Source organism: Aythya ferina (genome assembly GCF_964211825.1).
Source record: "Aythya ferina genome assembly, chromosome: 7".
NCBI classification, from domain to species: Eukaryota; Metazoa; Chordata; class Aves; order Anseriformes; family Anatidae; genus Aythya; species Aythya ferina.
The window spans coordinates 23,907,949-23,931,245 of NC_140302.1; the positions used below are offsets into that span (position 1 = coordinate 23,907,949).

At 47.9% G+C, this 23,297-nt stretch overlaps 1 protein-coding gene across 1 annotated transcript in view; it reads left to right on the top strand.

Annotated features, from left to right (window-relative positions):
• The window catches only part of FBXW4 (F-box and WD repeat domain containing 4), a 57,528-nt gene that overhangs the window by 17,614 nt on the left and 16,617 nt on the right, over window positions 1-23,297 (top strand). Inside the window, 1 exon segment of the mRNA XM_084526655.1 lies at window positions 240-334. Coding sequence (XP_084382781.1) covers window positions 240-334 — 95 coding nt within the window.

Consider the following 23,297-nt stretch of genomic DNA (forward strand, 5'->3'; position numbering starts at 1 on the left):
GTGGTGAAGTGGGATGGAAGGTCATAATCATAAACTGAGTCATCGTGTAACTCTGAGTGCTTGTTTTGCCAGTGATGGAAAGGCTCTCCTCAGAAATAAGTAATGGGAATACAGGGAAAGGATATCAGGGAAGGTGAGCAAGATGGTTTGGGGAGCTCTTGCAGCACAGCATTAGCAGTGTGCATTCTATCTTCTTTGCCTTCTGGGTGACATGGCATAATGTGCATCTCTCTCTTTAGGTTTGGTCCCTGTCCGCGGGCAGAGTTGGGCAGTGTCTACATACAGTGCAGACAGAGGATCGAGTGTGGTCCATTGCTATCAGCCCATTATTAAGGTAAATGAGCTCTCTTTATTCACAATTTCCAACAGAGAGAAGAACTAAAGGAGTTGGATAGGATGTGTGTCCCCAAAAGACTTGTTTTTTTTGTGCCCCTGCACAACAGAGTGGTCCCTTCATAAGAGGCTGTGAAAATAGCCCTGCATTTCTGTTACTGTCTCAGGTGGGACCTGTTCAATCTTACTTGCAGAGCAAACTTTCTGACTTGCTCTGGCTTCCTAGTTAGAAGCAGTGAGCCAGATCCTCTTGAGGTTTTCTCTACTGAAGAGATGCCAACTTGTATTTTCATTCTGTGGCAGAAGAGATGCCAAGCAAAAAGATCCTTACTTTTTTGGCTTGGCAAGCTTGCTTGGAGCTGTGTGCAGTGGTTAGCGCTCAGTTTTCAGGGTAAATTTGGCATGCTAAACAGAGGAAGGTAGAAGCAGAGTTCATGAACAAGTTTTTCCAACCTCTATCACCTGTAGCTCTATGCTTCTAATGCAGATGTAATGCTACAACTTCAGCATGGAAGGTAAGGGCAAAATACCAGTGTCTTCTAAGGTGTTTTTCAAACTGATCCTGTTCTTGAGGAAGTGAAAATCTGAGCAATTTAAACTCTTGCAGTTAAAATCTTATGCTGGCCAGCAATGATCTGTCTCTTTGCATTATTAAGCTGTTCTTCTGCATGCAAGAGAGATTCTTATTTAGCTTTCCTGAGGGGAAGAGGAAAGAAGAGCTGGTTTTGCTGTCCACGTGATGTCTTCAACAAGTGAATTTTAGGCTTGTGCAATGCCCAAGTATTTCCCCAAACTGCTGTCCTCAGTAGATATCTGAGCTTGTTTTGCAGGCAGCAGAAACTTAGTGGTGCGGAGCTAGTGGCATTATCAAGGAAGTGACCCTCTGGGCCTGCTATGATTTTGCCATTCCCTTGTCCCATTGCTCCAAACGTTTGGCACAGATAGTGTTTTTGAAGAAGTGCCACATGCATTAATGCTGCTGTGTGATGTTAGATAGAAACCCTTTGCAGTCTTCTGTGCTGCTAAGGCCCCTTTTCTAGCAGACAGGCTCTGGCTCTAGCACCACGGCTGGTTAGAGCCTAGTGGCATGCTGCTTCCTACTCCTAAGTGATGACCTACGGAGGTGGCCTCTTGTCAGGACAGCGTTCCTCTCCCTGGCGTGCACGCTTGTGCACGCTCTTTGTCACAATATTTACCCACTGTCTCCCCACTCCCCCCTTTCCTCCCTGCGGGGTGATAAATGAGGGGTGGTAGAACAGCTACCCCATGAACAAGTCGGCTTAAATTGTGCACTCTTTTTATGAGACTGTGGACTGTACCAGCCTCCCCCACCAGCCTGCCCTATTCCCTCTTCACCCCCCCCCCCATCTTGCCCCTCCATATTTTGGGGAGGGGGGTGGAGAATTAGAGCCAATTAGCCACGTCATTAATTCTTCAATTTGACGGCTGATATAGCAGGGCCTGAAACACGCTGCTGACCTCGTATAATGGGAACCCTGCTCCTTAACATATTGACGATGGGAGAAGTTAATTAAAATTCCACAGAGAGAAGGTGTCGGCTAACCTATAAACCTGTCGCTTCTCAGAACAAATCGCAGCCATCCTAGAAGAGAGAGAGGATCAGAGCAGGAGGGCATGTGGTGGGGGAGGGCCAGGGCAAGGGGCAGGGGAGATGAATTTTTCACTAATAGGTTTTATTGCTTGCTGTCTAATGAGGGTGAGTATCAAGAAGATAATATCTTGTTTCTAGCAAGGTCTGCTTTGGGGAGCTCCGTGGTTTCTGTTTTATTTGCAGGAGCCCATATTTCACCCACAGGCATTCCCTATGCACTTGTGTGTGAAGCTTTTCCTCCCTAGCAGTCCCCATCCTTCTGGCCAGCGCTTGGATGCGTTTGTTCCTCAGTGAGGCTGAACGTGGCCTGTAACCTCCACTTCCTCCTAACCACTCGACATACCCTCCCAGTTCTGCCTCCTCCCTTGCTGCTGTAAACTGGGATCTCCTCCATAAGAATGGATGGTTATGGTGTAGAGCTGCTGTACAATCAGGCTCCAACCACAGGTATTTTGGCCCATCGTTGCTTAGAGTCCACCAGCTCTCTCTGCTGTGTACAGGCAGACTTCTGGAACAGCTCAAAGCAGTTGTGCGTGGTGGGGTAGGAGCAGGGAGAGCTTCTCTAGCTCTAGCCGTTAGGAATTGCTCTGGAGAGGCTGAAGTTTCCTGACCTGGAGGTTTGCCAAAACTAAGGCTCTCTAAAGCAGTCAGGGCTGGATTCTTACTGAACCTCAGCTGTTAATAGACAGCAGTGAAACTTTTCTTCTTCTGTTTCAGAGATCTTTCTGTCTGTCACTGAAGCTTCTTTAGTAGTCTCCAAGTGCAGCTCCTCAGGCTTTAGTGTTCTGCTTAGAGTCATCCCCAGTTTCCATGTGGCTGTACAGAAATCCTCTCACAGATGTGCTGAGCTATGGAGGAGGCTTTCTTGCTCTTTGTCTCGTGATGCTGGGCTGGATGCTGGCAGGGTCTGCAAGCAGAATGATGCCATTAAGGAAAATCAGGTAGGGTGAAAGGTAGTAAAAAGGTACCAGGAATACCAGATCGTTTCTTCCTACTACATGGGGAGAACCATGGTTAGTCTTTTGTGTTACCTTTCAGTCGTGGAAGTGCCTTCACACCAAGATACGTTATTGGGGTCTTATTGCTTTGGGGCTTCCTAACAATGTTCTGCAGGGTCGTGGGGACAGGGAGAGCATTGTATGGGTTTTCAGCAAGTCTTCTGAATAGCGGTGCTGGTCGGTGCACCTGGGACAGCAGGTGTCACGTCACAGGTCAGGGACTAGAGAAGAGTCTTAGAGCACCCATAAACCAGGGTGCCTCACCTTGCTCTGGCCACTAATTGGTGTCCAGCGCTGTCCTTCTGCATGGATGAGTAAAACGCTGTCCTTACAGAGAGGCTGAGTGCACTCAACTACGTTTCTTAGCTGCTTGTAATCCCCTTCCCCCCGAGTTCATTTGCCTTTTGAACTCTGCGTCATGCAGATGTTAAACTTTCATTTAGTAGTGCTTACTGCCATGACTTATGTGTGCTCAGGGACCAGGGCAAGCCTGAGTGCAGTGGACCAATTCAAATGTGTAAAGTGAGGCAAAGCCAGGGGTTTCTGGCGGAATAGTGGCACCTTCATGCTTTGTGATTCCCTAAGGTGGCAGTAGCCAGGGAAGAGAAGTGACCACTGTGCACTGTTTAATTTGAAGGATAGGTTTATGGAGAAAACGGGGTCCAATTGCCTGGCATTTATGGCTGCAGAAATACAGGGCTTTATATATATAAACGCAGATACACGTTGTACTACTGAAATGCTCCTTTATTTAGGGGAAAGTTAGTTGCAATGCATTTTTTTTCTAAAGATAGAGAAGCTTGTAAACTGAAGGGGAAAGAAAAAAAAAGTGGACCTTGATGTTAAATTTACTAATAATCTTGCATTCAGAAATTCTTTGGTGTTGGATTAAAAAAGTATTCAACTCTAAGCTAGCTGCTCCTGCCAGGTCTGGCCACTGGAATTTGCTATTTAGATTTTGAAATGTTTATGATGAGAACTGGTCTTCCTGTGTTGTATTACAAGCCTAGCAGATTTTAAACTCAGAAAAGAGATGATGGAGGCACAAAAATGGTTTTTGATGTGCAGCTGTAGATGGAGAGCTGGGAAACCTTTGGTGCAATCTGGGGGAACGACACCGGACTGTAACGTGCCCTGTTGTGGCAGAGATGTGCTTTTGGGGTGTAAGCCTGCAAGATGGTTGGTCCCCTTTCCAGCTATGTCAGCTGGTCTACTGCAGTACATGACCTCTCTTTGCAAAAGTGGCCTTACTGAAGTGCAGATTCACTTCAGAGAGGAGGAAAGTTTGTACCAAAGACAAGATATCCGTGTTCAATACTTGATTTAAAGGAAAATGAGTAGTTCTGTGAGCAGCTGAATTAAAAGAGCTTGTGCTCTCTCTCCTAGAGAGAGATTTCTGCGGAGATTTCTGCAGTGTTGTAGCTGAGAGCTGACTCCTTTCTCTCTACATGCTGGTTTGAATCTCTGTGAACTTGGTTGCCATTTCCATGGAATATTATGGGGAAGTAATATCTGGGGAGATAGATACCTGTCCCTGTGGACAACCTCAGACGAACTGTAAAAACTTACTCAGAACATGCTGGGGGAAAGAAGGAAGAGAAGGGATACTGGCAGACGCCGTGGCTGAATGGGCCTCTCTTCCAGTGGGATGAATCAAAACGATTCATTTTGAAGGCTTCTTTTTAATGGTTATCTGGAAACTTTTTGTGAAAACGAAACAATCTGATCTCGCAGGTTGCCTTAAAGCAAAACAACCGACTTGAGTCAGAGCAACTTTGCAGTGGTTTTAACTGTACAGCCGAAGCCCTAATGTGCAGCAGTTAAAATGCTTGTTAATGTTCCCACCGCCCTCATTTCTTGCTCCGATTTTATCCCTTACTGCATGTCGAGATGAGCTGTTGGCTGTAGCGCTGCTCTGTTTTGACCTAGCTTTGTGTGGTTAACCTTTCTGAATCTGCTAGGACACAGGACAAGTAACTCGGGTTTTTATTTTGGTTTGTGCATCGACAGCAAAATAGCAGGCAGCGATAGTTTTGCTGTCCTTAGGGATCTCTGCAGAGCCTGGTCGGTTTGAATAATTGAGAGGGGACTCTGACCTGCAGCTGTTTCTTAAACAGGGGCAGGAAGAGCTCTACTTGACTGTGAGATCCCAGGGTGGACTCACAGCGTTAGTGGTGGTGTTAAGTACCGTCCCTTACTGACCTCAGAGAGCGATCTGGATGCAGGCTTCTAGATATATGCAATAGTCATAACTGCCTTGGTGCTCTTTCACCCCCGAGCTGAAGAGCAGGAAATGAGGATCAGTTTCTCTTTCCAGCTTCTCCCCTCTGGAGCTAAAATGACACCTGTGCCTCATCCGTGTGCCCTGACTGTTCCCTTGATGCTGGGAGGAAGAAGAGTTTGTTTTACTTTCTTAATCGTGTGATAATGATTCTCTTTGGCCTTCTGCACATTGGTGAAGAAAATACATGTCCCTTTTCCCTCTCCTGCAGAAACGCACATACAAACACTTCTGTAGGTTGGCAAACTGTGCAACTTGCCCTTCTTCAATTCAGTTTCTTTGCTTTGTGCATCACAGTTTACACAACTTATCAAATGCTCCTTTTTTGTCACTTTTGGCCAATACTCTAACATATAGATTGTCTATAACTGTGTGAATTGGCTCACTAGTGGTTACGGGCAGGTGAGCAGGTTTTGGGAAGCAGTAGCTATAACTGAGTCAGATCCCAGACATCTGTTTCTAATCTTGTGGTGCTGTGTTGCATATTGAGTCTTTTTTTTTTTTTTTCCTGCCATTTTTTTCTCATCTTTCACCTTGCTTGAGGGGAAAGTCTGTCTCAGAAAGCTTGGGGGAAGCATCTTTCTTCTGTTGCTCGGTTTGCACGGGAGAATCCATGCCTGTTTAATCGATGTGACAGAAGAAACTTAGTTGAGGGGGCTGGCAGCCTTATGCCTTGAGGTTTCTATTTCCAGTTTGTAATCGTTTTCTCTTTGCTTTTTAAACTTACAGGAGGGGAAGGTAACTTCACCAGACCTCGGCTGCTGTTTACCTTTGCTCAGTTGTGCAGTGTGCCTTTGTTTTTCCACCTTTGATCAGTGTTCTGCCGACAGATAATTTAGCAATTGCATCCCAGGGTGGAAGTGTGGAGTTAATGTTAAAATTAGGGTTTTTTTTTTTTTTCCTTTCCTAACTTCTCTGGCTGATGGAGCAGAGAAGAGGAGAGGGGAGGTGAAGGGGGCCATAAATTCTAGACCTGGTGATTCTGCTCCTTGTAGAGAAACGAAAGCCTCTGATGTCTCTTCAGCACTTTCATTAACATTTAAATTAAGGGTTTGTTTTTCAGGCGGCTTCAGAGTCAGAGCCCTTTCATAGCCTGACACATGGAGGCTGTTCTCTCTTTTTCTCTCTCTCTCTTTCTCCTTGCAAATCAGTGTACAACAGTAATCACTGCTCTATTTTTTTTTTCTGATCTCTTGGGAGGGCAGCGACCTGACAAGCTGTACGAGAGGTTCAAAGAGAATCAGAGAGCGAGTGCAAAGGTAGATGGGCAGGAGGATGCCAGGTTTCACTCCTACAATTAGAGTGGTGTCTGTTCCCTCCCCTGCCTTTCAAAGGCTTGCTTTTGGGGGCGGGGAGTGACAGAGAGGGATGGACATTTCTTGTACGGTGAGAGCCCCAGGTGCGGATGCCTCTAACCAGGCTCAGCTTCCACTGTTACTCCTCCCAGATGAGGCAGGGAGCCTCACTCAGAGGATGCGAGCTCATGCCCCGAGGTGGGAAGTGGAGTTGCAGTGCCCTAAGATAGCAGCCTAGCCCCTCTCAAGGAGTGTTGATTCACTCTGAGGACAGGAGGCTGGTCCTCAGCCTGTGGTTGGCATTTGAAAGGAGGGAGATAGTGGAGGTTGTTGCCCTGAAGTAAGAAACTCACCTCTGTCTGCCGTGCTGAAGTCACACCTGGCTGGGTAGTGGAGCTTCCTGTAGAGGAGATGGCTGGTTTGTGTGCCCCTTGGGTCTTGGCTTCCAACAACCTAAACCAGGCCACGTGTTGCTGTGGTGTAGGAGCGAGCTGGTTTAATATCAAGGATTAAAAAACTGTCTTCTACCCGCTTCAGGAATCGTGAGAGAGCCAAGGAACAAGGATATGGAGCTGGGAACCCAGTAGCTAACCTCAAGGTTAGAATTTAACAGGAACAACTTGCAGTGGAGAAGTTGTATAGCAAGATTTGTGGACGTACAGTCTTCATGCCAAAGCTCTTTTTGAGTCTCCCCGTTCTCATCTCCCACCCAGCTGGTCACCACTAGTAGGCTGTTATCTTAGGTGGGCTCTGTGGCAGGAGCTGGGGGACTCAAAGTGGCGCTGAACCTGGGTCTTTCATGAGCTAAATGTGGACAGCAGGTGGAGGAACTTGAGCCAATGCATGAGCAAAGTGTTTAGCATAACGAAACCTGCAGGTCTGTTGCTAGGACAGTCGCACTGCTCGTGTCTTCACTCCTCCACAGCATCACGTGTACTTGGCTTTCACTAACAGCTTGATCCAGGTGGGCTTTGAAGGATGCCAACAGGATGAGGGCAGCAAACTGGCAGTGGCACTGGGAAGGATATTGCCTGGATGCTGCTGGATCTGCTGCATCAAGACGGATGCCAGAAGTTTCTGCTTCACCAAGATTGGTCTTAAGTGTGCTAGTGGTGGTGGTGGGCATGATTTAAATCATGTAGCTCTTCTGGAGGACGTTATTCTAAATCATGCATGGACAGAAGACTCCCATATATGCTGAAAAATGTTTCTGTTATGGTGTTTGTTTTTTCTCCCTTTTGTGTGGACTACCACAGACTGCAGTCTGTCGGTTCTTGTGTCACTGCTGTCAGGTTGAAGTACTGTGTCTGATCTGTTACTGAGCATGTGGTGGTGTCCTTCAGACAGTGAGGGATACAGAACAGCTTTTCAGGGGCAGGTGATCTTGTCCCTATCCCAAGTGCTCTGTAGCTGTGTGGTGGGATGTGCTTCTCTGATCCCATCTGACCCGTGCCAGGGGGATTCAGAATGCTCTTTACTGCTAGCATCCATCCCCTCTTCCAGTTGCTTCAGCTTCTGGAAGCTCATAGATTCATGCCCAGTGAGTTTCCTCTTCAGGGCCCAGCGCTGTTTGGTGCTGAATGTGTTTTGTGAAGCCCACAGCCAGTGAAAACCAAAGCAATTGGGGATGGGAAGGAGGATGCTTAGTACTTATCACACACGGTCCTCAATGGTGACTTCTGAGCCACCTCCTGTGTTGCTCAGTCTGCAACTTTTCAGTGAGGAAAGCTTTTCATTTAAGCTCTCCAGAGGCTGAATGCCAGCACGGAGCCCAGCTCGGCTGCCCCGGCGGCACTCGGGACAAGTGTGCCTCAGCACCACTGGGGTAACTCCTCCTAAATTCTCTTTGGAAGCTCCACTGTATTTATGGGTGGGGAAGGCGGGGGGATGCCTGCCCTCCCACCTTCCCCCATGTTGTCTCAAAAGGCCCTGGTGCATCTTTGATTAGGTGTAGGTCAAAAGAATTTCCACATCGTGACCTTAATAACTGGGGTTGATTGGCAGGCGGTCTGCGGAGAGGGAGCAGCCTGGCCCTTTCATCTCCCTTGGTGCCGTGCTGGGACAATGGGCCAGCATATTTTCCTTGTTGTTCCTCATTTGAAAAGGGTCTGGTATCTCTACTAGGTACCTGTGACATGGGGGTCTTGATTGGGGTCTCATAAAGGGCCCTGTCAGTGTGTCCAAAGGCCAGGCACACAAAGGCGATCAGTGGGTGGGGGTCTCAGCTGACCACTGAAGAAGGGAGGGGAGGGTCCTGGAGGCACTGGAGGGAGAAGCAACCCCTGATGGGAGACCTTAAAGGGGGGAGGGGGGGAGGAGGCGGCCCATTTTTGTCCCAAACTCATCAAGCACATCTGCAGAATTGTCCCAGCCGCTGCCTCCCAGTTTCAAAAGAAAATGATCGTTTGATAAACCGTCCTGATTCACCACTTTCTCACAAGGGAGGGAGACCCACCTTTGACCTCTATGATTTCACATTGGCCCAGCTCCCCCCCCATCCAATTGCTGGAGAAACTTTGAAATGCATCCCTTGCGTTCCCTCTCCTTTTCCCTCTTTCCCTTTACACTCTTTTTTTTTTTTTTTCCCCCTCTTTCTTTTTTAGTCCCCCTCCTCCTCTTCTCCCTGCCCCCATCTTCCCCGCTTTGTAAAAAAAAAAAAAAAAGCAGGCCTACTGCTCTGGAGTTTAGGCGAGTAATTAGTAAAATCTTTTCTGCAGCACAATAAAACCACGGCGCTTGGCCCGCATATTCCCACCATTTACATACTCGCGGGCATTTGAGAAAACAGGTGGCATTCCCAGTGCATCGTGGCCGATGAAAATCATTCGGAAGGGCTGGGAGGGGAGGGGAGGGTGCTGGGACCCGCTCGCTCCTGCGAGCTATAGGAATGTGCATGAATATATTAAAATGGTTTCACACAATGCTTGTATTTTCCAACGGGAAGAGGCGTCTTCGGGATGAAAGGCGGCCGGGGCCAGACGCAGGCCTCTTGCGAGCTCTCTTTCCCACTCGGGGTTTGTTTGCCCGGACCCGATGGAGAGGGGGCTCGTGGGGGAGGAAAGGGCGAGGGTGCTATCTCTGAAGAGTAAATCTTTGTGTGCCTCCCACCCGCTGCGGGCCCAGCAAGTCGAGTTATGAGGGAGCTGTGTCTGCAGAGGAGGGTGGAAGGGGGGAGAGCATCAGGACCTTCTGCAGAAGCCTTTGGCATTGCAGATGTCCAGAGGAAATAGCTTGTAACGGAGCATATAGCTGTGTGACCAATGGGATTTGGTGCCTGCAGCAGCAAATGACCGAGAAGGAGCTGGCCATCTTGGGCAGTATTAGCAAGGTGCCCATTAATAACAGCAACCATTCCTGCAGGACTTTTCCAACTTTCTCTTAGCGTCCAAGAACTGCCCAGTCAACGCTCGGCCTGTGCAACGTGATCGGCTCTTCCTCTCCTTCCAAGAGGAGGTTCTTCCACCAGGCTCTGCCACCAGGAGGTCCTACTGCCTTTCAGGCAGAGTCCATTTAGCCATGTTGCCTCCTAAGAGGTTCCTGGGGCTCTTTGAACTTGTAGGGTGTTGACAAGAGGTGTGTGGTGTCTAGACCCTGTGTCTAGAGTGAGGATCAGGGATTTCCCTTCTAATGGCTAAGAAGAAAAGGAAAGAAGCAAAGTGAAGAAGCTGAACGGGAAGAATGAATGGATTAGCCTAGGAACAAGGTGCTGTAGGGGAGGGGAGATCCTGGGTTCAGCCCCAGGGTTACTATTTTATTCGAGAACACTGTGGAAGGATGGAGGGGCCTTGTTGGAAAAAAACAGAAGTAGGATTTTGGCTTCAATTTATTTATTTAAGTGGAAAAGACCTTATAATCTCCAAGGGAACTGCTGTGGTTCCAGCAGGGTGATCTGGATGTCCATCTTAACCTGTGCTACAAATACAGTCTTTGCAGAAACCTCTTCTGGACAGCTGTCCTGTGCAGGTTGGTTCTGCCCTGAGGATTTACACACCTCCCCACAGTCACAGCTGCCAGGAGGAGCAATTCCAAGTCCCGTGCTACCCATCTCAAGGCCCTGCTCCCAGCACGATTTATAACCCTCTAGGGAGGAGTGGAAAGCACTGCTCAGAGTCTTTCTCCTCAGCCAAGTCAGCTTTCCTCGTCCTTTCTGACCAGGCTGTCTTTGTGGCAGGTGGGGAGAGATTGCATTACTCAGCCCTGTTAGGAGCTGGGCAATTCAGCATCCCGAAACCTTTTGCAAAAGGGTATTCTTTGCATGTCAGCTGTTCCTAAAATAGATGTGCAGAAGTAGGAAAACACGGTGATTCTGTTTCTCCCAGTTGGCCTGGCACTGATCATACTGGTGTTTGTCATGGTGCAAAGGTCTCTAACCTTTTGTAGGAAAAATCCAACAACCCAATCGGCAAGAGGGCTTGCTTTTTTTTTAATTTTTAATTATTGTCTTCCCAATTCTCTGCCCCTCCCCTTCATCTTTCTGCATTTCTTAAAGAGGCAGCGGAGGGAAAAAAAAGCTTTGGTTTTTGTTTGGGAAGGGGGTTAGGAAGGGCGACGTGGCCCCTGCAACCTCTCATAGGGGTGTCTTGTCAGGGCGCGGCATGAAGGGCACAAACAGATCATAACCTTTAAATGAAAATGCGATGGAGGGGAGAGATGAAAGCAGTGAAACAAATTAGATACATCTAGAGGGGGTGCTCAACTGGAGAAAATTAGCATTTCTTCCTAATTGGAGTGCAGGGCATTCCATTACAGGGTTTCATTACAAGGAGGGAAGCACTGGGCCTCTTTAGGGGATTCCCCCTTGCCCTCAGTTATTCTAAAATAAAAAAAAAAAAAATGTATTTGGGGAGAACTGAAAAAAAGACTGAATTAATCAGAGTGAAAGTTTCATTCTACTTCATGAAGAGGAATGATAACAAAGCACCAGTTCTCTGTTTATTAAGAGAAGGAGGAGATGAAGTCAGGTGCTAGTCCTAGTTTTTCTGAATGAAACTGAAAAGTCTGCAGGAGGCTACAGGTGACAGTAACTTTCTGATGCTAGCACTCATCCAATTAAATTTGTAGCTGTATTCACAGTGCACTGGTTTGACCAAAGCGTAGAGTTACATGGTTTTTGATCAATATCAGTGGAGTCAATTCAAGGTTGCTTTAAACTGCATGTCAAGACTAAGCATAACTTAGAGAGAGTTATAGGGAAAAAAGCATCATTGCATCTCTGCATTAGGAGTAGGGGGAGACAGTTTCTTTGTTCCAAACAGAGATTATGCATCAGTCAGTGCTCTCTGGAAGGAGGGGAAAAGAAGAAAAGGAGACTTGCTTCAGGTATGTGGTATGCAATATATGTTGCTCTGCCAATCTACAGTTACAACATTTCCTGCTCCAGCTTAGGAGAGGGAATATATAAGCATAGGAATGTGGTTTGTAAGAAACTGCTGAGGGAAGTCTCCTGCCTACGCAGAAGGTGTTTCCTTGAAGAGGGGGAGGATGTTAGCAGCAGCAATGCCTTCATCCTGGGCTGACTCTGTCATCTGCATGCCCAGAATGAGTTTGCAGACAGTATGAATTTACAGAATTCTTAAATGCAAATCTCTAACTTAACCCTTGCTGCTGAATTTTGGCACCTCCATCAGTTCTGACTGAGCAATGAGTCAACTTCTGCTTCTACACAGGAGATAGCAGGGCTTATAAACCTGTAGCCTTTGTCCATGCTGAACCCTGACAGGGGATGTACTCAGTACTCATGGGAACAGATTGTGACCCTGTAAATAGGAGTTTGCAAGGTCTGACCACTAGGGTTTGAAGGCTAGAAGTCCCATTGATGTCTACCATCTGCCAGTAGTTCTGAGCACAAAAGCATTTGCTTGATTCATCTGTATAATATGTCATACCTAGTGTACAGCCCGGCTTTAGCATCTGGAGAAGTCAAACCTGATGCAGACAGGCTGGAAGCTACGGATTCATTTGTAAAGCAATCACCTTCCTCATGTCCCCATGCACACTCCAGCTGGTGGCTATCTGAAAAGGTGAAGCAAGCCCTCTTAAATGGTGCTTTGTGTTCATCATGCCTGGACGTACTTGTCATGCTTATTAGCCTGGAATCAGAGAGCATTCAGCATCCTCATTCTTGAAGGCATTTAAGCCTACACACAGAAACGTGTTCAAAAATGAAATCTGGCCACAGCCTGGTGTATCTCAGGCCTTCAGTTAAACTATGCTGTTGATAGTTTGATGGCTTTGGGAGCTTTCTGAAAGTAGAATATTGGAGTAAAAATCGGCCTGGACATACCCTGAATTTCTAGAGTATGAATGTGAGGAGCCTCTGTTGCATGGCATGGAGCATAGCTCTGCACACAGGAATATCTTCCAGCCTAGAGAAAGAATTGTTAAAACTGGGAGCATGGCTCAGAGATGAGCTTCTCCTATATTGGTTCTTGCAGACATCAGAGCAATGTCTCCCATGCCAGGCCTTGCCAGCCCCTTCAATTCTCCCAAAAGATGTTTGAGAGACTGTTTAACACGAGTGAATGCGTCAGAGACAGTCTGGCTCTAGATTAGTAAAGCAAGCTGCTTTTGAAACACTAGGGGAGGTAGAGAGGAGATGGGAGAGGGACCAGAGAGGCTGGATTTTGGAGAGGAACATATATCTGGGACAGGGTAGGCAGGTTTAAAGGAGGCCAGTTCCTCTGAAAAACAGGAATGTTTGGCATCCTGCAACTCTGTCGTGAGTGCTGTAGGACACTGGAAATACACGAACAGAACTGTGTGGCTGTGACTCTCTCCTTGGCCACGTTGAACTGGTTTTCTTTCAGAGCAGTGTGAGAGCATTCCGGACTGGAAGGCAGATTGGGAAGTCTGTTCTCTCTTTGTAGTGTTGCCTCTGTGTCCTGTGGTTCGTTCTCTAGAATTTGTCAGGTCTTCTGTACCTTCCCTCCCACCTGCAGGAAGCACAAACACTGCAATCACTTTCTTGCTATAAAGAGCTGTGGAGGGGTTGTGATGCTCCATTCACCATCTCTGCACATGCCTGCTTGTGGGATATACTTGTACAGCTTTCTAGATTTCACAAGTGTAGTGCTAAATTTGGGGCCAGGTGTTAAAGCCAGCTTTTAATGTGCATTGTCCTGCCTAATGAGTAAATCTTTGCCGTCTCTCCTCTGAGATTGAGGTCTATGTTCCTCTAAGTCTAGCCGTCCATCAAAGAGGACTTGAAATGAGGTCCTGCTATGGTTTGTAGACATGGGCAGCTAATGAAGAGAGAGAGCCCATTTCCTTTGAGAAGAGAAACCTGCACTAAGGTGATTGATAGTCCCAGAGATTTATTATTGTGGGGGGTGGGTAGGGGTTTTCAAACTAGAACCCAACAGCTTGTTTTTTTCAGGAGGAAAAAGAGGTCTGGTGTGTGCACCTCCCTTCCCTCACAAAGCCCCAAAAAAGCAGAAGAAAAGGAGACTAAGGAAAAAATAACTGATGAGAGGAAGCAATTACAGACTGAGCTGGACCAAGCAGCAACTGCTGCCTTTGCTGTGCTTGGTCTCTGCCTCCTGGTGCAGCTGCTGTGAGTTTTGCACCTGTGCTTTGTGTAGTGACCTGCTTCATCTATCCAGACAGATTTAATGAGGGGTGGGGATGGAGCAGGACTGTTTGGTGGAATGGGTTTTCTCTTGCTTCTTATTTGAAGTCTTAATCGGAGTATCAATTAGTGCATGTGGCCAAGGTCATGTTTTCCTTCTCTGTGCATCTCCACTGGATTTTATCCTCTTTGTGGATAAGAAAGCAGGGAGCCTGCTCCAGAAATTAGAAAAGCAGTAATTTTTCTCTAGCACCTGTCTTCTGATGGTCTCTGTATACCTCATGCTCTTTTTATGATTTTAATGTTTTCCCTAAGCCATTCCTTACTTCAGTATTGATGGCTTTCAGCTTAGCAGTGGCAAAATGTGACTGTTCAGAGTACCTGCTGTTGGAATGGACTTCATATCCCTGAGACGTGGTAAGCTCAGCGTTTCCTCCCAGTGCAACCTATGGCTGGAGTCCACAGAGACGCAGCATACCCTGAGCTGATGGTCGTGTAATTGTCCCTTGTGTATCCACCTGATAAAGATCAGCAGCAGCTTCAGCTGGGACGCTCCGAACTTGCTGCAGAATCGAATGCTGACATTTTAATAATGGCCCTTTCAGTGGAGGAACGTGTGAGCAAGTTTGGTTCTGGCATGTCTTCACGTGGGTGTTTGACTCACCAGGAAAAAAAAAAAGGGTTCTTTTAATACTGTATTTTTGGATGGGACTTCCTAAACTCTCCGAGTGCATGGGAATCGGTCAGGCCACGGAAGGGAAAGGAGGAAACTGTGGTTTCACACTCTTGCCCACAAAGCTGCATGTGGATGTAGAGCTTCCAGACTTGTGTTCCTTGCAGTGTTGGAGGACTGACTGCCAGCACTTGTCCTACTTCGTCTAGAGAGCAATTTACTGAGGGGCAGGAGGCAGGGGGGTCCTTAATATCCCTTCATCAGATATTTCTTAACGTCAGAGGACAATGTGTTTTAGGGAATTCTCCATTCTGTTTCAGACATAGGTGTGTTCCTGAAGGGGTTTCTTTCCGGTCCCCTCCAGTGGGACTCTTTGTCTCCTACTCCATTTTCTGTGCCTGTTTATTTTCATTATGCTGTCTTTAAGCCTCATAATAAATTATTCCTTGTTGTCTTGCCTCATCCTTTCACTTTTTCTACTGCATTTGTTTTGCCTGATCCTTTTCTAATCTTCATCTGCCTAATCTCAGTTATTACCCAAATTTGGCAGTTCTTGGCCTGCTTTGCTGCCCAGCCTGCTGTGACAGATACTGAAGATTTTGTAAATGTTGTTACAAATACTGAAGCCTGTGCTGTAATCCCATGTTTTATTATATAGTGACTTGAGGATGGTTTGAGCTCTGGTTCTTGCAAAACTTTTTCACCAGGTTTTTATGTAATTCAGGAGCTGTGTCAGAAGCAGCTGCTAAACATCCTTATGCCTTAGATGTGTGCTTCCTGGTTGTTTAATGAAATCTCGTGTGCCTTTTTCTGCATACAGGGCTGGGGCTGTTCATTCTGGTGGGTTTTATTTCTCACTCTGATGCTTGCTCGCAACCAAGTGTGCAGATGGAGAACCTGCAGATGGAGAGGCTTTATCCAGGATCTTGGCCTCTTAGGGGCAAACAGTTAACATGCTCCAAATGCTTAGCATGAAAACCTTGGAGCAAATCGTGGTGCACAGAGTGGAGAGCTGGCGAGGGGAAGGCTGCCTAGAGCTTTAAGGGCAAATGAACTGAGGTTGCTGCAAGCGTGTCCGTGCCGGGGCTGAAACGATCAGAGCAGGAAAGCTCGAGGAGTCATTTCATGGCTGAGTTAAACGCAGATGAGGCTTTGCTTGCCTCCTCCACAAAGCACCTGTGTCTCCATGCCTCAGTGTCCTGGACCTCTCTGCGTGCAGCATGTGGCGCATACATACACTTCTCCCCTTTCACCTTGCCTGGTCTTTAGCTTCTTAAAACCCTCTGAGCAGCATTTTCCTCCCCTCCCCTCCGCTGCAGGATAAGAATAGCTCCTTTAGACTTAATTTGGAAATTATTTGAATATTGTAGAGCAGAGGAGAATGATCTAGCACTCCGTTATTTACGTGATTGGGCTTTTTTCCCTCTATAAATGTGAACAGGTACAGCTTCTGCCTCTGCGTGATGTGGAATAAGAACTGCTTTTTGTAGATGATGAAAGTATGTACTGGTTGAGAAGTCCTCCTTTTCCTTACCACCCTGACCACTTCTTTCAACGTTCTCCTAAATTGGGAAGTTTGAATTTGGGATGTGCGTGAGTGTGTCTGTATGGGAAAAGGAGTAAGATAAAAATAATGGGTGCCTCGTGGCACCACTAAAACCAATTCCTTCCCACCCCTACCTTTAAACTGAAACATTCTTGGGTTTTAGTTGTTCTGGCAAAACTGAAAGGATTCTCCCCTCCCCCTGACCTCCCTGGCATGCGAGGATTGCTGGCTTATTGAAAAGTCATTTTCTGTCATATATTCTAATGGAAAAGCTTAGATAAGCTCTTATTATATATGCATTTTTAAAAAAGAATACTTGTTACTGAAACCTCTGCCAGTCACGTCTGAAAATTGGGATCGGCATTGGCAGTCACGAAGCTTCAAAAATAGAAAGATATTTTCAAAATAGAGGTTTTCTTGTTTTGCATCATGATTCTTTGAGCATTTGCTACACATGGGCACGTATTTAGACTTTTCACCGAAGTTATGACAACTGGAGTATGTATATGATCTGAATGTGTATGATCTGAAGAGAAACCAGAGTATTTTGGGGTGGAATCATGCAACTTGCTTCTCCAGTTTGCAGCCAGCCATGGCACTGGATCACAGTTACGTGTATAGCTTTAGGCAGCTTAGAAACAACAAGTCTGTGCCCTAGGGGTTGTGCTGCCTGTCTCCTTGCTACATATTGAGTCTCTGGGGATCTCCCTTCCTTTTTGTGACTGTACCATCTCTGAGGGCTTGGTCAGCGCTCCGATGCCATCAAAAAACCACCACCAACAAAAAACCAGACACCACTGCCTTGGAACTGCAATCATCAAGTCAGCTAAGCCAGCTTAACTTGTCTACAGCTGACCAAGTAAGACAAATATTCCTAGCCCCAAAAGAACTTGCTCATTCAAAGCATGGATGCTAACAAGTCCTGACAATCAGCAGCAGCACAGTGTGACGATGGATGCCACGGTCCGGTACAGCACAGCGGCAGAGACACTGGGAGCCAGGTGGTTTGGCCAGTTGGCAACAAGCGATGTTCCCTGTTATGTTTTGCAGACCCAAGGGCTTGTGGCAGAAAGGTAGCTGGCATAAGCAAGGTCTCCCTATGAAAAGTTATTTTGCTTTGCTAATGGCAAGCAGCTCAGCAAAGAGAGACCTTGGAGCCTTCACTGCTGTCCTCCTGTGATTCCTGGTCCTGCTTGTTGCCTGGCTTCTGGGGCAGATGCTGGAGGATGTGAGTGACTCTTCTCTGCAGTAAGAATCATCACTCTGTCATTAGCACAGTTCTTGCTATCCCGTCTGGGACCTGCAGTGCCCAGTTTTCATTCCCCAGGCCTGTTGCCTTCCCTGGTCTCAGTGCTAAGGTACTAGACTAGAAACCCTGCTCTGGTAGCGGACACTACCCCAAGCCTTCAAGAATCCGTCATGCATTGCATCCCTTCAGACGCTCCGATTGTGCATCACTGGATCTCTTTCCTCCTTCCCTGCATTTTTTGGCATCCCGCACTGCCCTGCTCTGCAGGCTGAGGGAAGGAAGCACATCGTGAGCTGACCTCCTGGGCTGAACGTGTCCTCGCTCCGCCAGGCAGAGCCGTCCCGCTCCAGCCCCCTCCTCCTGCTCTCCCCAGCCCCAAAAAGCCTTTGTCCGCCTGTCGAGAGCAGCCCCCCGTCCGTCCCCAGCGTTCCCACATGGCGCACCCTCCCCAGCAGCCCCCTCCTCATTCAGCACTTGGGGCTGAAAGAACCTCGGCTAATTACGCCGGGCTGAAAATTACCACTTTGCTGTGTTCTCCTGCTGCTGGGCCCATTTGTGTGGGGCCTGTAGTTAGAGGGAACAAAGCCCTCCCCCCGCGGAGCCAGGCAGGCCCCAAGTGTGAAGCTACAGGTACAAGCAAGAGGGGAATGAAGGGAATAATTACCAGCTTCTCCAGGTGAAAGCCCCGTTAAAACTTCAATAAGCCAATTAGGGGCCAGGGTGGGTGTTTGGGGGGGGAGAGTGTCCCCCACCTATGAGTGATTCCCACCAGGCAATTAACAGAAATCATTTCACGGAGGGGAGGGGAGGGTAAGAAATGGCTCTTAGAAATTGTGCCGGGTTGGGGGGGGGGCTGAAACAGCACGACTGCTGCAGTGGTCCTCGTGTGCCCCAAGCTCCCCGCTCACTGTGTGGCCTCCAAGGGTTGGTGGGGATAGGGGGAGAGGGAGGAGGGAGAGAAAACGGGAAAGAAAAAGGAATCGCTGGAGCTTTACACCTGGGCAGGCTTTGAGAGAGCAAGGGCTGGAGTTCAGAGCTGTGTGTGGGCCCGGAGCTCTGAGCTTGAGGGAGCTGCTGGATCGAGGGAGGTGGGTGAGGGGGAAGCCCAGGGTGTCTAGAGGTAGAGGTAGAAGTGCAGGAGGGCGAGAACTGAGTGCCAGGTCTTCAGAGATCTGCCTGAGATGTGTCTGCAGGTGCCAGCTGCCTTACCCCAAAAGCAAATGGTGTCTGTGAGGTTTCGTTCTGCTCTGCTGTTTAACCAACTAGTCTCGGGCTGACCTGGAAGTCCCTAGACTTCCTCCTTTTTTTTATCTCTCCAGGGAGCTTTCTGTGGTTGGAATAGAAACCTGTATCTCTTGCACAGCTCTCCTTTTAGACCTGACAATGGTTTCTCAGCAGTCACGTTCAGCAGTGATTTGTCTTCCAAGATGTATGCCCAGAAAGGAAGTTCTGTTCACAAAAAGCGAGCGTGCAGAGGCAAAATGGTTCTAGGATTGTCTTTCTGCACCCTTGATGCTGTTTGGTACATGTTGCTCAGACCAGTGCCCAGGCTGCATGCTGTATGACAATTCTTCTTTGGTTAAAGACTGTACGGACCAACCACTCCATGCCTGGCAAGCCTGGAGGTTGGGGAAGGAGGACAGGTAATGAAGATTGTTGGATGTGCTATGCAAGTAACAGTCTTACACCATTAAGCACGGGTTATTGAACTATTCTGTGAGTGGCCTCACTGGTTTCTAAAAAAGGGATATTTTCCTGTTCCCCAGTATGAGAGAGCTCTGTGTGTGTGTCTGTCCGGTCTGGATCTCTGCCTTAGTACCATCAAGCTCAGGTTTTCTCCAGAAATGGGGATTACATTCTGTATCTGGGTGCCTGTTTTCACATTTTTTTTCTGCTGCAGGGCTGGTGAAGGGGTAGTGAACAAGGATATGGGATGACTTGAGCAGATGATACAGAGTGAGACTGCAAAGCAGTGGCTGCAGGGTGGAGGTGTCCAGATTTTCTGCTAATCAACTTGTTAGAGTAGGGGAGACTCCTCTACCATGCTGTGAAGCCTTTGGAGATATAAAAGGCTTATTCTGTCCTCCAGCCTGCGTGTCTCTGAAGTCTGGAGGAAGACATGAAGGTAGAAGCCAATGGAGAGGGTTGGAGAGGTGAAGCTGACCTTTCCTCTACTCTGAGGCGTACAGTAAACGATGTGGGAGACAATGACGTGAGCGTTTCTTCTCTCAAACGTGCTGGAATTCTGCCTCAAATGTGGGACTCCTCTGTCTCAACCTGGCTTCACTACAGTGCCCTTCAGTACAAAATACAAATGGCTTCTTTCTGGGGACCGCTTTCTAGTTGTCCACTCGGGGCTCGAAGCAGCATGCGAATGAGTTATTAGCCTGTCTCTCCGTGCCCGTGTCACTGGTGCTCCTTGCCAGAGCACAGCAATTCCTGCTGGAGCAGCTGTGGTTGTAAACGTTGCGGTGTTCATGCGGTCTTCTTTACGCATTTTGCTTTCTCTCTGTGCTGGGACCCTGCTGGAGCATCCACGGGGACTGGGCAGAGCTCTTCTGTAGCTTCTCTGTGTGCTATTTACGATGCATATCAGGAGCACAGTTCAACCCTGAGCTGGCTGATGCCTTGGGACGCACTGCGGCGTGCACACGAGGCTGAAGGAAGCAACTGCAGACATGCCAGCACTTTCTAGTCTGTTTGTGGAGCGAGCCTGGTCATTTGCCTCCAGCTGCTGGTTCTCTTTGACAACATTATTCAAGGCTGAACAAAGGTGAGGCTATGCTGCCGTGGGTCTCTGCTTGATCAGGTAAACTCAGTCGTGTTACTGAGTCCAAATACAGGACTATTTTACGTGGATGCAATCACTTGGGCCTAAATAAAAGCTCACCTTTAGAGGACCCCAGATCTTCATAGGGAGTTTGGGTAAGCAGTAAAGGGAGCTGAGCAGATTGCTGCAAGCTGACTCCCGAAACCAGGCTTTAACAAGGTGCAGTCAAGATACCTTTGAGCCTAGAATAGCAGCCAGTGATGCAGATAGAAAATATTTAAGTCAGATTGATGCATCTTGTCTTCTTCTCCTTGCATTGAAGGTCTGGAGCTGGGGTATTGCATGGCAGGATGTGGAAGGAGTGTGGTACATGGGATGGGAAGGACAGGAAGGCTCTTGAGGACTGAGAATTATGGAAAAACTTAGTCTGGTATCAAAAGCTAGCGGGTTATTGCAGGGCTGTAGTAAATTGGATGCAACTTGCACTTGTTATTTCAGGTTTTGGACAGTTGTGTGTCATCAGCCTCTTCGATGTTTCCAGTCCTATTGTCTTCTAAATAGTTTTCCACTCTCCACGCTCCCTGTTCTGCAAAGGCATGATTTTGACTTATTAACAGCAGCCAGACTTTTGGTGTAACTGCCTTTCCTGCTGATTTTTGCTCAGTTTGTGGTTACTGAGTTGTCAGCACATAAACCAGCTGTCCTAGTTTACTGGAGATACTGACGATGCTTAGTTCAGTTTTCTGGTTATCCTTGAAGAGGTACAAGGTAGGACTAATGGGACCTGTTTGGGGTAGTGTATCTCTGGGGAATGAAGGGGCAACACCAGGCTTGCCTGCCCACCCGATCCTGGCTTTGTCCAGCATTGCACAAATAAAAGGCAAGTGGGAATTTTTGCACATTTGTGGAGAAGAAAAAAATGATGCCACACTTTTTTTTTCCCCTTCTTCTGCAAGTTAAATGCCTCTGGGTAAGGAGCACCTGCTTCCCCGTGCTGTCCCCATCCCTCTCCCTTTGCGTGCATCTGCTCTGCCGGAGAAGCCTCGCGCTGGAGGTGCCGAAACTCGCCGTGCCGAGCATCCTACCCCCTTTCTCTCCCCTTCACAATGTTGCTACTGTTGCATCTGCTCCCCAGCCTCCCGGGCTCTTCAGCGGGGGCTCCACCAAGTTTGTGTGACCTTAGCACTGCATTCATGCCGGAGGAGTTACCTTCTGTAACGATGTCAACCGATGAGGTTAGCGGGATGCTGGCGGCCGCGATAAGACATGACATGTTCTAATGATTCGCCCTAGCGAGCTGCGTGTGTGTGTTGGGGGGGCACAGAGGGGCTTGGAGAGGGGAGGTGGGGGCCCCACAGGTGCCGACAAAGACTTTGACCTTTGCTGCTATAATATCAGTGTTTCACAGGCAGGGCGGTTCGGTAACCCACTTTCAGCCCATCAAAAATTGATTTAATTGCAATTTTTTCCCCCAATTAGGAGCACTGGAGCTTAACTAATTGGAGTAATAGAGAGTAATAAGGCTCTGATAAAAAGCCTTCCTCTGCCTCCTTTGTATCTTGTGTCATCGCCTGTCAGAGGTCAGAGAGCTTGCATATTCTATTAGGCAGAGTTGCCTTCATTTGTACAAATTAGTTTACCCAACAGTAATTAAAATGCCTGTGCGGGTCGGGAAGAGCTGAATACAATTGATGGGCACGTTGGTGAAGGATTTGACAGCTCTGGTGGCCTCCCTTGCCAAAGCGTGTCAGTGCTGAATCAAAGGCTACACAAACCCACAGACCCGTGTGCTTAACCCGCGGCACCGCCGGCACCAACTGCTTTCTCTCCTCTGCTCCGCGCTCCGTTTTTTGGCCTTGCTTTCTCTTCTCCTCCTTTTCTCATCCCACTTGAGACTCCATAAAAAAAACGTTTCCCATCTTTGAGCCATCCTTTCTGTCGATGGCTTTCACAACGCTGCTGCCAGCCCCCCTGTCCTGTCTCCCTCGGTGCTCCCCCAGCTCTCCCCCCGCCTCCTACATTCCCAGCTGCGGGGCTCTGTCAAGTAATAACTTCTTTGTTTCCTGGTTCGACGAGTCTCCATGTAGAATAGTCTCCAAAATGGAACAACGATGCCCAGTTCCAAGGGGTGGGAGAGCAGGCAAGGAGGAAGGGACAGGCTCGTGCACGTGTCAAGCAGATTCTGGGTTCAAAATCTCTGAAAAGCAGAATGGGACTTGGGAAGCAATCCGTTAACACTACAGGGTGCAAGCTTTGAGCACGGTGGAAGTTGAGAAGAGGTTGGGAAGGACCAGTTTCACCCAGGTTCCTTCAATGTCCACATTGTGGGATGCCCAGCTCAGGCAGCACTTGCTCTGAAGGCTGGGTTGACGTCGAGGAAGGTGTGTAGTGTACAACGGGATTTGCACCACTGGAGCTGAGACCATTTCCCAGCTTCATGACAAAGAGAATCCTTTAGAAAAGACTGATGTGCTGCTACCTCCTTCCCCTGGTTCTTCCACATTTGTCCAGCATGGGGTAAAGAAAGGTGCTACAGGTGGGTTGAAGCTGTTGTTGGTATTTTAGGAGCAGGCATGGGACTGTTGCAGCTGCATTTTAGCCAGAAACTGCTGTTGCCAGAAACTACAACTTCTACTGCTACAACTGCTGTTGCCAGAAATGCCATGGGATCATCAGTGACCACAAGTCAGTTGGATGGACAATAGTACAGCCAAAATACGCGCTCTCTGGCATTCATCCCCTGGCACAACTTCTGTAGTGGAGGGATGATCTCTTCTGAAATATCTCATCTCTAGCATACATAGTGGCTTTCACATGGCAGAGGAGAGCATAGTGGGGAAAGAGACTGCATCTACAAACCTGACCGAAGCTTGGGCACAGCAATTTTTATGGAGTACAAAAATACATCTGGTCACTGTCTGTGTACAGCAGTACCATGTACTTGAGAGGTGGGTCATCCCTGTGGTAACATAT